Below are 13,299 nucleotides of genomic sequence, written 5' to 3' on the forward strand. Positions count from 1 at the left end.
CAAGTGTGGTGGTGTGAGTATAAAATGTCCCTGATAGCCTCATGTGTTGGTGATTAAACCTCATCCTTAATTCCAAGTTGATGGAAACTTTATGCAGGGGAGTTTTGTGGGAGGAGGTGTGTCCCTGGGACAGGCTTTGGGACTTTGTAAGATGCCCCACTTTCCAATCCTAGCCAGCTCACTCCTGCTGCTTTGTCCTGCTATGGTAACAAGGTGTGGTGTTCTGCTGTTTGTTCCTGCCATGCTTTCCCACCATGATGAACTTCCCTTGAAACTGTAAGCCTGAGCAACCTTTTCCTTCCAATAAACTGCTTCTGGCTGGGTGCTGTGTCATTCCTGCAGGCAGTCCTGTCACTCATGACTTCTCTGCATCTGGCAGCTGAGTCTGTGAGGCTTGAGGTTCTGTATTATTAAGAAATCTTAGGGCTGGGGACATGGCTCAGTGCTTGCCTTCAAAGCCTACTGGCCCTGATTTGATTTCCCAGAACCCTTTCTACTGTTCCTTCTTAGACCTGCCCACCCCCTGATGTCTGTCCTTCCACTTGCCTATCTACTATTACTTTCCTGAATCCCTCCCCACTTCTCCTCTCTGTAAGCCTCACTCTAGCTTCCTGACTTGTCCTACTGATGATGCTATGACTTACAAACAAATCTTTCCCAAGCTCGGGTCCACATTTGAGAGAGAATATGCACTGTTTGTCTTTCTGAGCCTGGATTACCTCACTTTGTATAATTTTTCCAGATCCATTCATTTTCCTGTAAATTTGTAATTTCATTTTTCTTTATACCTGAATAAAACTCCATTGTATATATTTAGCATATCTACATTATTTCTTCATCAACTGATAGGCATCTGGACTGATTCCATTTCCTAGCTATTGTGAATAGAGCAGCAACAAATGTGACTGAGCAAGTAAATCTATAGTAAAGTGTAGATTCCTTAGGATATATGAAGGGCCTCTGTACTGAGTTCCATAGTGGCTGTACAAGTTAGCACTCCCATCAACAGTGAGTAAGGGTTGCTTTTCCCCTACATTAGACAGCATTTGTTATCATTAGATTTTCAGTGATTGTCATTCTGAATGAAATGAGATGGAATCTGAAAGTAGTTTTAATTTTCATATCCCTGACGGCTAAAGATATTGAACTTTTTTTTTTTTTGAGGTAGTGTCTTACTCTGGTCCAGGCTGACCTAGAATTAACTATGTAGTCTCAGAGTGGCCTTGAATTCATGGCGATCCTTCTGCCTCTGCCTCCTGAGTGCTGGGATTAAAGGCATGCTGCGCAATGTTGAACATTTTAAAGGTGTTTATTAGCCTTTTGTTTTTCTTCCACTGAGAGCTCTGTGTTATATTCCTGCCTCAGTTTTCTTTTGACCAGTTTGATTTTTTTTTAATTGCTTAGTTTTTTTGAGTTCTTTGTATATTCTAGATTTTAAAACTCTGTCAGCTGTGTAGCTGGCAGAGCTTTTCTCCCATTCTGCAGGTTGTCTTTTGACTCAGTTGGTGGCTTGTTTGGCTGTACAATAGCTTCTTCATTTCATGGGATCCCAGTGGTTGTTTATTTTGTTCCCTTCTACTTTTTCTCTAGTTGTTTTACAGTTTAGTTTATATTTAAATCTTTGATCCATGTTGTGCAGGGTAAGAAAAGAAGATCTAGATTCATTCTTCTGCAGTAGTTAACCTGTTTTTCCAGCATTGTTTACTGAAAATGCTATCTGTCTCCAGTACACAGTGTGTTTTTGGCTTTTGTGTTAAAATCAGTTGGGTATAGTTACTTGAACTTACACCTAAATCTTCTATTCTGTTCCATTGATCTATGTGTTTATTTTGTGCCACTATCATGCTTATTGTATTAGTATGGCTTTGTAGTATATCTTAAAATCAGGTATAGTGAATGAATACCAGCATTATGGATTTTGCTGGGGACATTATTGGCTGTCCAAGGCCTTTTGTGCTTTCATATGAATACTAAGACTTTTTTTCCCCTCTGAGGTAGAATCTTGCTCTAGCCTAGCCCATGCTGACCTGGAATTCACTATGAAGTCTCAGAATGACCTTGAACTCACAGTGATTCTCGTATCTTGGCTTCTCAAGTGCTGGGATTAAAGGCGTGCACCACCATATTCGGACTTTTTTCTATTTCTGTGAAGAATGGTGCTTTAATTTTGACTGGAATTGCACTGAATCTGTATATTGCTTTTGGTAGTAATGCAGGATTTGGGGGCTCTGGAGGCATATCCCAAACTTGTGAACCCCAATTTTTGGTCCTTATCTATTTTAACAAAGAATTGATAAAACAGGACTCAAGAAGGACAAGTTATGGATTATTGAGTTTATTTAGGGAGAAATCATAATTCATGAGATTTATTTATTTTTAATTTTTATTTTTTCATTTTTCAAGTTAGGGTCTCACTCTAACACAGGCTGACCTGGAATTTACTCTATATTCTCATGGTGGCCTCGAACTCACAGAGATCCTCCTACCTCTGCCTCCCCAGTGCTGGGATTAAAGGTATGCTCCACCACGCCTGGCTCATGAGATTTATTTAGGGAAAACTGATGTTTAGGGAAAGGCTGGGGCATTTACATGCATGCGCACAGGCATACACCGCGTGTGCAGGCTAAGATCTAACAGGGAATCCCCTTCAAATAAGAGACCAGAGAGGATTATGTAATAGTGAAGGACTCAGAGATCATAGATAAATCTTACATGTTATCAAAGTAGTAAGGTATCCACAAAGCATGATACAGATAAAAGGCAAGAAAAAAAGTACCCAAGCTGAGCCGGGTGTGGTGGCGCACGCCTTTAATCTCAGCACTTGGGAGGCAGAGGTGGGAGGATCGCCGTGAGTTCAAGGCCACCCTGAGACTACATAGTGAATTCCAGGTCAGCCTGAGCCAGAATGAGACCCTGCCTTGAAAAACAAAACAAACAAACAAAAAAAAAAACAAGCAAAGATAAGTATTCCCCACTTCCCAAGGCTAGGAAGGAGGGACAGACTCAGGTGGATGTTCAGACCAGGTTGCTAGGCAAAGGGAAGAGTAAGAGAGGCAGGGAAGTGTGGGTGCCTGTGTAGGTAACCTCCTTTATATAGACCAGAAGCCAATAAAGATGAGCCTTGTCATTAGGAGGCAGAATCAAAATCTGATTGGTTTGTGGACTCAGAATAGATCTAGTGGCAGCCATCTTGGATCAGACCCAATTTTCAGTTTTGCCAAGATGGACAGTATAGCATCTCCTTGTTCTCTCTTTGGGCGTCTGTCCCTGACTAACCACCTGAAAGAAGGTAGCTTTCTCCTATTTCTCTTTCAGTGGTAAGGCTATTTCCATGATATTTGTTTTTCTTTTACTTCCTTAGGTAGGGATATTACAATATATTTAAATTTTTTGGTGACTGTTATACATGGGGCTGTTTCCCTGATTTCTCTCTCAGTATGTTTGCCATTGTTATGTATGGGGATTAACTTTTTTATGTGCATATTCAGGGTAGCATTTTGTTCAGGGCTGTATTTCCCAACTTGCTAGCACCATTTAGAACTCAGAAAAACAGTGTCCCTAAGGGTCTGTGAGCAAGTGTGTGTTCTTTATATATTAGTGGCACTAATTCTACCTATATATTTTTTTTCCCAGGTGAAAAATTGTCCTTTAATTTAATTTTTTTAAAAATTTTTATTTATTTATTTGAGAGCGACAGACACAGAGAGAAAGACAGATAGAGGGAGAGAGAGAATGGGCGCGCCAGGGCTTCCAGCCTCTGCAAACGAACTCCAGACGCGTGCGCCCCCTTGTGCATCTGGCTAACGTGGGACCTGGGGAACCAAGCCTCGAACCGGGGTCCTTAGGCTTCACAGGCAAGCGCTTAACCGCTAAGCCATCTCTCCAGCCCTCCTTTAATTTTATTAAGTTAACATATAGATATCTGGATAATTTAAATTTATAAAATGAAAGTCATAAATTACTGTTACCAAGTCACCAGTACTTTATAAGCTTTCATAAATTGTCCATTCTCAAGATTGTACTTTCATCAGCATTAAAAAATTTTTTTTTGTTTTATTTTTATTTATTTGAGAGTGACAGACAGAGAGAGAAAGAGGCAGATATATAGAGTGAATGGGCACACCAGGGCCTCCAGCCATTGTAAACGACCTCCAGATGCGTGCCCCCTTGTGCATCTGGCTAACGTGGGTCCTGGGGAATCGAGCCTCAAACATGGGTCCTTAGGCTTCATAGGCAAGCGCTTAACCACTAAACTATCTCTCCAGGCCTTCATCAGCAGTTTTTGATTTCAGTTTTTCCATTCTATTTTTTTTTTTTTTGTCCTTTTTTTCCTCCCAGAGGCAGGGTCTTATATAGCCCAGGCTAACTTAGAACTCACTCTTTAACCCCAGGGTATCCTTGAACTCATGGAAATAAATCCTCCTACCTTAGCCTCTCCTCCCCCCCCCAAAAAAAAATCAAGTGTTCTAACTGTGAACCAAGTTAACAAAAAATAATTAAAAATTCTTTTTAAATATTTTTATTTATTTGAGACAGAGAGAAAGAAGCAGACAGATATAGGCACTCTTGGGCCTCTTGGTAAATGAATTCCAAACACATGTGCCACTTTGTGCATCTGGCTTTATATGGGTACTGGGGAATTGAATCTGTGCTGTCAGGATTTGCAAGCAAGTGCCTTTAACTGCTGAGCCATCTCTTCAGCCCCCATTTTTTTAACGTCATATTTCTTGGGTCTGTAAGACTATCTTAAATGTCTTATAATTATATTTCATCACTCCTTAAGAATAATTTTAAAAAATTATCATTCTTTGTTATATAAAATTAACATGAGTATGAACCCCAGTCATATTGATTCATTGTATAAAGAATTGGAGCAGGGCTTTAAGTGTGGTTCATAAAACTTGGCTTAAAAATATTTTCTAGTATATCTTTTGATACTTATTCATTTGTTGACTAATTGATTGTGATGCTAGGGACTGAATCTAGCATTTTGTGTGTTCTAGGCAAGTCATCTTCCACTGAGCTACATACAACTCATTGTAGTCTAGTTATTTACTTATTTATGAGAACAAAAGAAGCATGTATATATATGTAGAGAGAGAGAAAGAATGGGTGCACCAGGGTCTCTATAGTCACTGCAAACAAATTCCAGACACATGTGCCACTTTGTGTATCTGGCTTTGTGTGTATATTAGGGAGTTGAACCAGGGTCCTTGGCTTTATCTCCAGCCCTCTTTTTATTTCTTTAATCTTGTTTTTCAGTCCTTAGTTCTATAAAGCACATTGATTGGTCATCCTAATATTGAAACAGCTTGCTGCAGTCTGTGTAAGATTCAATGCAGCACTTACTTTCTCATCATGTCTTTATTGTGAAGTTTGCTTCTATAGGTGTTCAGAAAAGGGCTAGAGAGATGGTCTAGCAGTTAGTGTGCTTGCCATGAAGTCTGAGCACCTAGGTTCAGTTCCCCAGATCCCACATAAGCCAGATATACATAGTGGCACATATGTCTGCAGTGGCTAGAGGCCTATTCTGTTCCCCCTCTCTCTTTTTGTCTCTCTCTCTCTAATACATAAATAAAAATAAAATGTTAAAAGAAGTTCAGAGCAGAACAGCTTTTTATTTCTTTATACTTTTGGTCACATAAAATAAAACTTAAAATACATAGACTAATTAATGTCAGTTTATTTATTTATTTATTTATTTTGAGGTTGGTTCTTGCTTTAGTTCAGGCTGACCTGGAATTCACTATGTAGTCTCAGGCTGGCCACGGACTCATAGCAATCCTCCTACCTTTGCCTCCCAAGTGCTGCTGATAAAGGCACACACCAACACATCCAGTGAATGTTGGGTTTTAGTTTTTTTCCCTTTTGTTTTTACAAAGAGATACAGCCAGGTCTTTTACAGAGATAACTCTGTGCCCTAGGTAGGACTTAATCATTCATTTATGGTTTACTAGCACAGATTAGACATTCCTTTATTTTTTACATTTTATTTATTTTTTAATTAATTTATTTTTTTTTTTTGGCAGGACTGAGAATTGAACCTAGGCCCTCATGCATGTTGGTCAAGTACTCTATCACACTACATCCCTTTTTACTGTATACTTTGAGAATAGTTCTTTGAGAATAGGCCAGACTTAAACTTAATCTAACCCAAGCATTCGCTGCTTGAGCAGCTGGGATTGCAAGACTGTGCAACTAGGCTTGGTGTGGGAAGTCACTCAGTATTCACTTTGATTATTAGGTAAGCTGAGCGATTTTATCAGTAAGGCTTTTAATAGAAATCTAACCACTTTTTAGCTAGGAGGGAGGAAAGTGTTAATTTGAGGAACTCTTTTTTTTTTTGATGAAAGCTTTTACATTTTTTATTTGAGAGAGAGAAAGAGAGAGAGAGAGAAAGAAGCAGATAGAGAAAAAGGGCACTCTAGGGCCTTTAGCTGCTGCATGTGCCACCTTGTGCATCTGGCTTACATGGGTACTGGGGAATCTAACCTGGGTCCTTCAGCTTTGCAGGCAAGAGCCTTAGCTACTAAGCCATCTCTCCAGCCTAGAAATTCTTTAATGTTGTCCAGCTTTTACTTCTTCTGTGGCTGAGAACACACTGTCAGTGATTTCAACTAGGACATCCTAATGACCATTTTAAGAATTTTTTTTTTATTTATTAGAGAGAGAGAGAGAGAGAGCAGATAGAAAGAGAATGGGCACACCACGGGCCTGTACCTACTACAAACAAACCAGATGCATACTCAACCTTGTGCATTTGGCTTATGTGATACTGGGGATTTGAACCTGAGTCCTTAGGCTTTGCAGACAAGTGCTTAACTGCTAAGCTATCCCTCCAGCCCATAATGGAAATTTTTAATGGTTTTTATGTGTGGGATAAAGAATACACAATATAGAATTTATCCTTTAAACAGTTTTTAATTATGCACTTTTGTCATTAAGCAATTGTTATCATCACCGCCATCTATCTTTTGACTCTTTTTATGTTCCCCAACTGAATCTTTGCCTATTGCATCACTTCTCAACCACCAGTCCCTGGCTGCCATCATTCTACCTCATGTCTCTGTGAATTGGACTACTCTAGGAAGCTCAGAATGGAATCATGGACCTGTCCTTTTGTTACAGGCTTATTTCACATGCATGTTGTCTTCAAAGCTCATCCATGTTGTTGCATGGTCACATTGGCTTCTTTTGCAGGACTGAACATTCCTTTATTTATATGCATCAAATTTTGCTTATCTGTCTGTTTGTAGACCAGGATTGCTTCTACATTTGGCTTTGATCAATAATGAGAATGTGAATGTACAAATACTTTTTTGAGTCTCTTTCTTTAGTTCTTCTGGATATCAACAAAAATGAAATGGCAGGATCATATTATGGTACTGCAAATTTTGGGTTTTTTTTTTTTTTTTTTTTTTGAGACAGGGTCTTATGTATTTTAGGTTGGCCTCAAAGTCACTGGGTAGTAAAGGATGATCGTGAATTTATGACTCTCCTGCCTCCACTCCGAGAGTGATTGGGTGCAGATGTGCACCCCTTTCTCAGTTTATGTGCTGGAGATCAAACCTACGGCTTTGGGCGTGCTAGGCAAACATTACCAACTGAGCTCAGACTCCAGCCCTGTAATTGTATTATTAACTTTTGAGAAATTATTATACTGTTTGCTATAGGGCTGTGCCTAGTTTCCATTCCCATCAGGAAACCTTCACATTCTTGGTAATCCTTACTATTTTCTGTTTTTTCTTTAGGTGTAAATAATCACCTTGATTGTGAGTTGTTATTTTATTATAGGTTGGATCTATGTTTCCCTAAAGACTGGCAGGCAGAGCTTCTTTGATGTGCTTATTGGCCACGTGTGTGTCTTTGGAGGAACATCTCTTCCAGTCTTTTGTTGCTACTGTATTTCTTATGCTGCATTTTATTGTTGTAGTTTTTGGGTTGTTGTAGTTCTTGGGTGTTCTAGGTATCATTCCTTACCTGTTGTTACTCCTAATAGGTGTTCCTCTGTATTTCTTCTCAGATTGTTACAGTATTAGTTATGAAGATACTTTGGTTTTGGGGTTGTTTTGAGTTCATCTTTGACTATGGTATAAGCTAAGAGTCCAACTTCATCTTCTGATTTTTTTTACAGGTATTGTTTCCCTAACATGTTTTGCTGAGTAGACCTTCTTTCTCCATTGAATGTTCTTGACACTTGTCTAATATGATTTGATGGTGTTTAAAAGGGTAAATTTCTGGGTTATTTTGTTCTGTTGGTCTGTATAGCTGTCTTTATGCCAGCATAATACTGTTTTGATTACTTCCGTAATACAATCAAAATGTGTTAGCCTCCACTTTTGATTTTCTTTTTCAAGGTTGCTTTGCCTATTTGCTGGTCAGCATTATTTAAAGTGGGCTGAACTGTGCTTTGTATTATGTACTTGTGATTATCCTGCCCTATCCTCCTAAAGAGCTGGGACTACAGGCACACACCTTCTCACCCAGGCTTCCTTTGTGCTGCGAATTACATGCTAGATGTGGTGGCTTGAATTGCTGGTTTTGGGGGACATACTTTGAGGTTTATTAGCCCCTAGTTTGCCAGTGCTAGTTGGCTTACTCTCCTGCTGCTGCTTCTCCCTGCTGTGGCAGAGGTGATGTCCAGCCTCTGCTCATGCGACCTTTCCCTGCCATTATGAAGCTTCCCCTTGAAACTATAAGCCAAAATAAAAACTTTCCTCATGAGCTGTTTTTGCTTGGTGCTTTGTGAGAAGGGTAAGTACAACACTAAAAATATCTTTAAAGTCTAGTCAGACCTTATGACTCAGCCCAGATACCCATCAACAAATGAATGAAAAAAGAAAATGCATATTTTAACATTTTGCTCAGTTGTAAAGAAGAAGGAAATCATGGTGTGTGTAGGAAAATGAGTGGAATTGGAGATCAGTGTGTGAAACAGTACAAGCCAGCCTCAGAAAGATAAGTGTTTTCTCTTATATACAGTCTAGATTTAAATTAAATTAGTTTAAAGTAATGCAGATATATCATATATATCTATACACACATACATATACATGTGTATATGTATGTATGTATGTATGTATGTATGACAGAAGTATACTATGTGAAGGGAAGAAGAGTCTGAAAACAGTGGAGAAAGGGGCACAAAAGAGGGCAGTAGACTATATGCAGTCTGAATTTAGAAAGGGGTGCTATTTGGGGAAAGAAAGGGACCAGCAAGGGGTGGGGGACAGCATGGCAAACAAGAACAAAATATATGATAATATATTATATTTGATATCATATGATATAAATATGTCATATTTAATATATGATAATATATGTTAACATGAAATCCATTACTTTGTATGATAACTAAAAATCTTAATTAAAAGTGTGAAAAAGTATATACTTAGAATCTAAATACACTGAATGTTTCTTTGTCCTTTTTTTTTTGTATTGTCGTTTTGTTTTTCAAGGTAGGGTCTCCCTCTAGCCAAGGCTGACATAGAATTCACTATGTAGCCTCAGGGTGGCCTTGTCTTTGTCATATTGTAATTTATACCCAAAGCACTACAACATTTAATTAGTTAATTTATTTTTTGTCCTGCTAGGTTCAAACTCAGGACCTTGTGCCTGCTAGACAAGTACTCTATTGTCGTAGTATACCCCTTGGCACCTCATTTTAAAAGCAGCAAAATTTCTCCTGGATCAGTTTGCTTAATTATGACCAATACATAGACTAATTTGAAATATTAATTTATTTTCAAATAAATAGAACCATTCTGTCTCCCTGTCTCTCTCTGCTTGCAAATAAATAAGTAGATAAATCAATAAGTTTTCTATAGCCATAATATCTTAAATGACATTCAGTATTTTGTATATCTGGAGAGATAAAAAGAAAGGATCTTTAGTTTTTCCACTGGGGGAAAAAAAGTAGAACAAGAAGTACTTGGGCCGTAGGTTTTTATTTTTTAAATAAGGAATGAAACTATTGGATTACAACATGTGAGAGCCTTTGTTGTCTAAATTAAAAGGTCTTCTCCAGAAAATATTTAGCAACTGATAGATGCTAGGCATTTTGGCTACCCTAAGAATACCCATGTAAACAGAACATGTTTGGAAGTCCCAGCTTACTATGGGGCACATGGAAGCAAGTGACTGTAAGTCTGTCATGCTCAGCACAGTAATAGAGAGATGTGCTGTGACCAGTTGAAAGTCTAGTGACTGTGGTGAAACATGGAGGGTGTCAGCACAGGCTTACTGACTGAACACAAAGCAACATACAGGAGCCAATTGGAGTTTTGGTAACTCACATATATCATCCTGTCATTGTCTCAGAGTTGAGTATATTGTTGCCCTAGCTTATAACTTGATAACATATCTGTCAGATGACGAATTTTCCTTTCAGTCTCATAATGTGTGATTCAAATACTCAGTTCCAGGGTCCCACATGGTGGCTTTGCCAACATCATGGGTGGCAGTGGACTGCAAAACTTCACAATTGCTGCTGTGCCATACGCCCCAAATCTTTTACCAACTTCAAGCACCTGGTAAGATAAGCTAGTTTATTTCAGTGAAACATGAATTTTGTGGGTTAATGTTAAAGGAGCAGAGAGGGCTGAAGAGATGGCTCAGAGGTTAAGATGCTTGTCTCCAAAGCCAAAGGACTCAGGTTCAATTCCACTGTGCTCATGTAAAGCCAGATGCACAAAGTGGCACATGCATCTGGAGTTCTTTTGCAGTGGCTGGTGTGCCCATTCTCTCTCTCTTCTCTTTATCTCTCTCTGCTTACAAATAAATAAAACTATTAAAGCAGCTCTGGTAAAACTACTGTAATTCTTTAATGAAAGGCAAACCTCACCCGTGATTACTCTAGAATCTTGGTATTGCAGATGAGTGAGTGGTTACTTGTTACAGGGTTTTTACTCTCCTTTTGGTAGCAAAAATTTTGGAGGAAACCATAGCTACCTAAAATTTAATTGCATATATTTCAAGTATTTCACATATCATTGAAGTTCCAGTGTCACAAGTATTATTAAGGTGTACCATCACCACATACATTACCTTGTTTTAGTCTGAAAGAAATTGATTTTCTTCTACTCACTTTGTATGCCATATGAAACTGCACTGAGGCAGGTTTTTCCTTTTTAAATACTACTTGAGGGGTTTTCCAATTTGATTGCAAATTTGAGAAAGCGGTTTTATGTTAATTAGGAGTAGTGTTTTTCAGTACTAGAGAAAACTATCAGAAATTTCATATATTTTCTGTTTAATGGCAGTGTTTTTATTTTAAAGCATCAACATGCTCAAGTTACCTGAATACCCAAGTAAAGAAATCCTCAAGGACAGACTTCTGGTGGCACTCCACTGTGGCAGTTATGGCTACACGATGGCCTGATGGAGTCTGGAGAATTCATCAGATGCTGATGCCCAGCTCAGAGTGGCAGGAGGGATTTAGGACACTGTCAACAGAAAAGCAGCCGAAATACAACCCAGGGGCAAGGCTAATGTGTAAACTTCACAAAGGATCAGGTTTTTTATTTTTTTTTTCTCTTTCCCTGTTTTGCTTTTCTCTGTGACAGAACTAGAAAATTTAGAATCATAGTAGACATCATTTTAAAAATATAAAGATTTAAAGTAGTAGAAACTATTTTTTAAAAAAATATTTCTTTAACCTTATCCAAGATTTTATTCTTCATGCCACCTCTGCTGTGACTCTGTGTTGTTAAAAGGGTATTTTCTTGTATATCAAATTACATGAGGTCATGTACCTATCTTTTGCATGTACAGTGCCATTTATATTTTGGAAAATTATTGTATAGAATGGACTGATTTAGATTGTGTATAAAGACACAAATATGTATTTTCCCACATTATATCTCTTTCACAATGATTTTTTTTTAGCTTTTTAGTATTTTAATATATGATGTAAAGTTTAAACTGAAGTGACTAATATGGATAAAATTAAATCTGATTTATATATTAAAGCTTATATGAATTATTTGCATCTTTCTGTAGTCAATTTTCATATGCATATAATCTGTGGTCTCATGAGTTTTTTATGCCTTAATTTACAACGAAAATAAAAGTAAAATATAGTTACCGCATTTTTTGCATTACATTTATCTGTGAGCTTGATGACACATCTGAAAAAGTAATCTCCTATACAGATTATCATTTAAATATGTAATGACTTATTTCTTAAATTTTCTTATTATGATTAAATTGTTATGTTGACGTGGCATCTACCTCTCGAGCATTGGATGGTCTTTTTGGAAGGCACACAGGAGCAGGTACAGCCTCAGTGTGCCATTTCACTCCCTGTAATCTATGTATATATAATGCCATCCCCTCAAACCCTCACCTCTCCTCCCTCCCTTATAGCCCTTTTCTAGCTTACTGGCCTCTGCTACTGCTTTTTGGTTCCAGCTCACACACAAATCTAAACATTTCTAGCTAGAATCCACAGTATGAGAGAGAGCATGTGACATTTGGCTTTCTGGGCCGGGGTTTCCTCACTTGCTATAATCCTTTCCAGATCCGCTCATTTCCCAGCAAATTTCATTTTTCTTTACTGCTGAATAGAACTCCATTGTATAAATATACCACATTTTTATTATGTTGAGGGACATCTAGGCTGGTTCCATTACCTAATTACTGTGAATAGAGCAGCAATAAACAAGGTTGCATAAATATCTCAAAGGTAGTGAAAAGAGTCCTTAGGATATATGACTAGGAGTGCTATAACTAGGTCATATGAGAAGAACCCTCACACTGATTTCCATAGTGGGTGTACCAGACAACATTCCCACCGACACTGCAGAAGGGCTTCTCTTTTTCCTCATCCTTGCCAACATTTACTGTTATTTTTTTTCTTGATAGCCATTCTGACAGGAGATGGAATCTCAAAGTAGTTTTAATTTGCATTTTTCTGATGGCTAAGGATGTAGAACATTTTTTAGATGTTTATATGCCATCTGTATTTCTTCATTTGAGAACTTAATTTAGTTCCATAGCCAATTTTTTTAAATTGGGTTGTTTGATTTCTTATTTAATATTTTGATTTTGAGTTCTTTGTATATTCTGGATATTAATCCTCTGTCAGATGTATAGCTAGCAAAGATATTCCCCCATTCTGTAGGTTGTCTCTTTGTTCTATTCATAGTGTCCTTTGTACAAAAGCTTTGTAATTTCATGAGGTCCCAGTGGTTGACTAGTGGTTTTATTTCCTGAGCAACTGGGTTATATTCACAAAGTCGTTGCCTATACCAATGTGTTGAACAGTTTTCCCCACTTTTTCCTATAGCAGTCTAAGAG

The 13,299-nt window shown here is 38.0% G+C and overlaps 1 protein-coding gene across 4 annotated transcripts in view; it reads left to right on the plus strand.

Moving 5' to 3' along the window:
* Positions 1 to 11,864, plus strand: part of Hace1 (HECT domain and ankyrin repeat containing E3 ubiquitin protein ligase 1) — a 102,867-nt gene extending 91,003 nt beyond the window's left edge. For 3 of the 4 annotated variants that reach the window (XM_045154761.1, XM_045154763.1, XM_045154764.1), the window contains 2 exons: positions 10,419 to 10,532; positions 11,278 to 11,864. In XM_045154761.1, coding sequence (XP_045010696.1) covers positions 10,419 to 10,532; positions 11,278 to 11,380 — 217 coding nt within the window. In that variant the 3' untranslated portion in view covers positions 11,381 to 11,864. Of the gene's footprint in view, positions 1 to 10,418; positions 10,533 to 11,261 lie in introns of all 4 variants that reach the window. The other variant, XM_045154762.1, reaches the window with a different exon arrangement.
* Positions 11,865 to 13,299: the final 1,435 nt, after the last annotated feature.

Source organism: Jaculus jaculus, chromosome 7, assembly GCF_020740685.1.
Source record: "Jaculus jaculus isolate mJacJac1 chromosome 7, mJacJac1.mat.Y.cur, whole genome shotgun sequence".
Lineage (NCBI taxonomy): Eukaryota > Metazoa > Chordata > Mammalia > Rodentia > Dipodidae > Jaculus > Jaculus jaculus.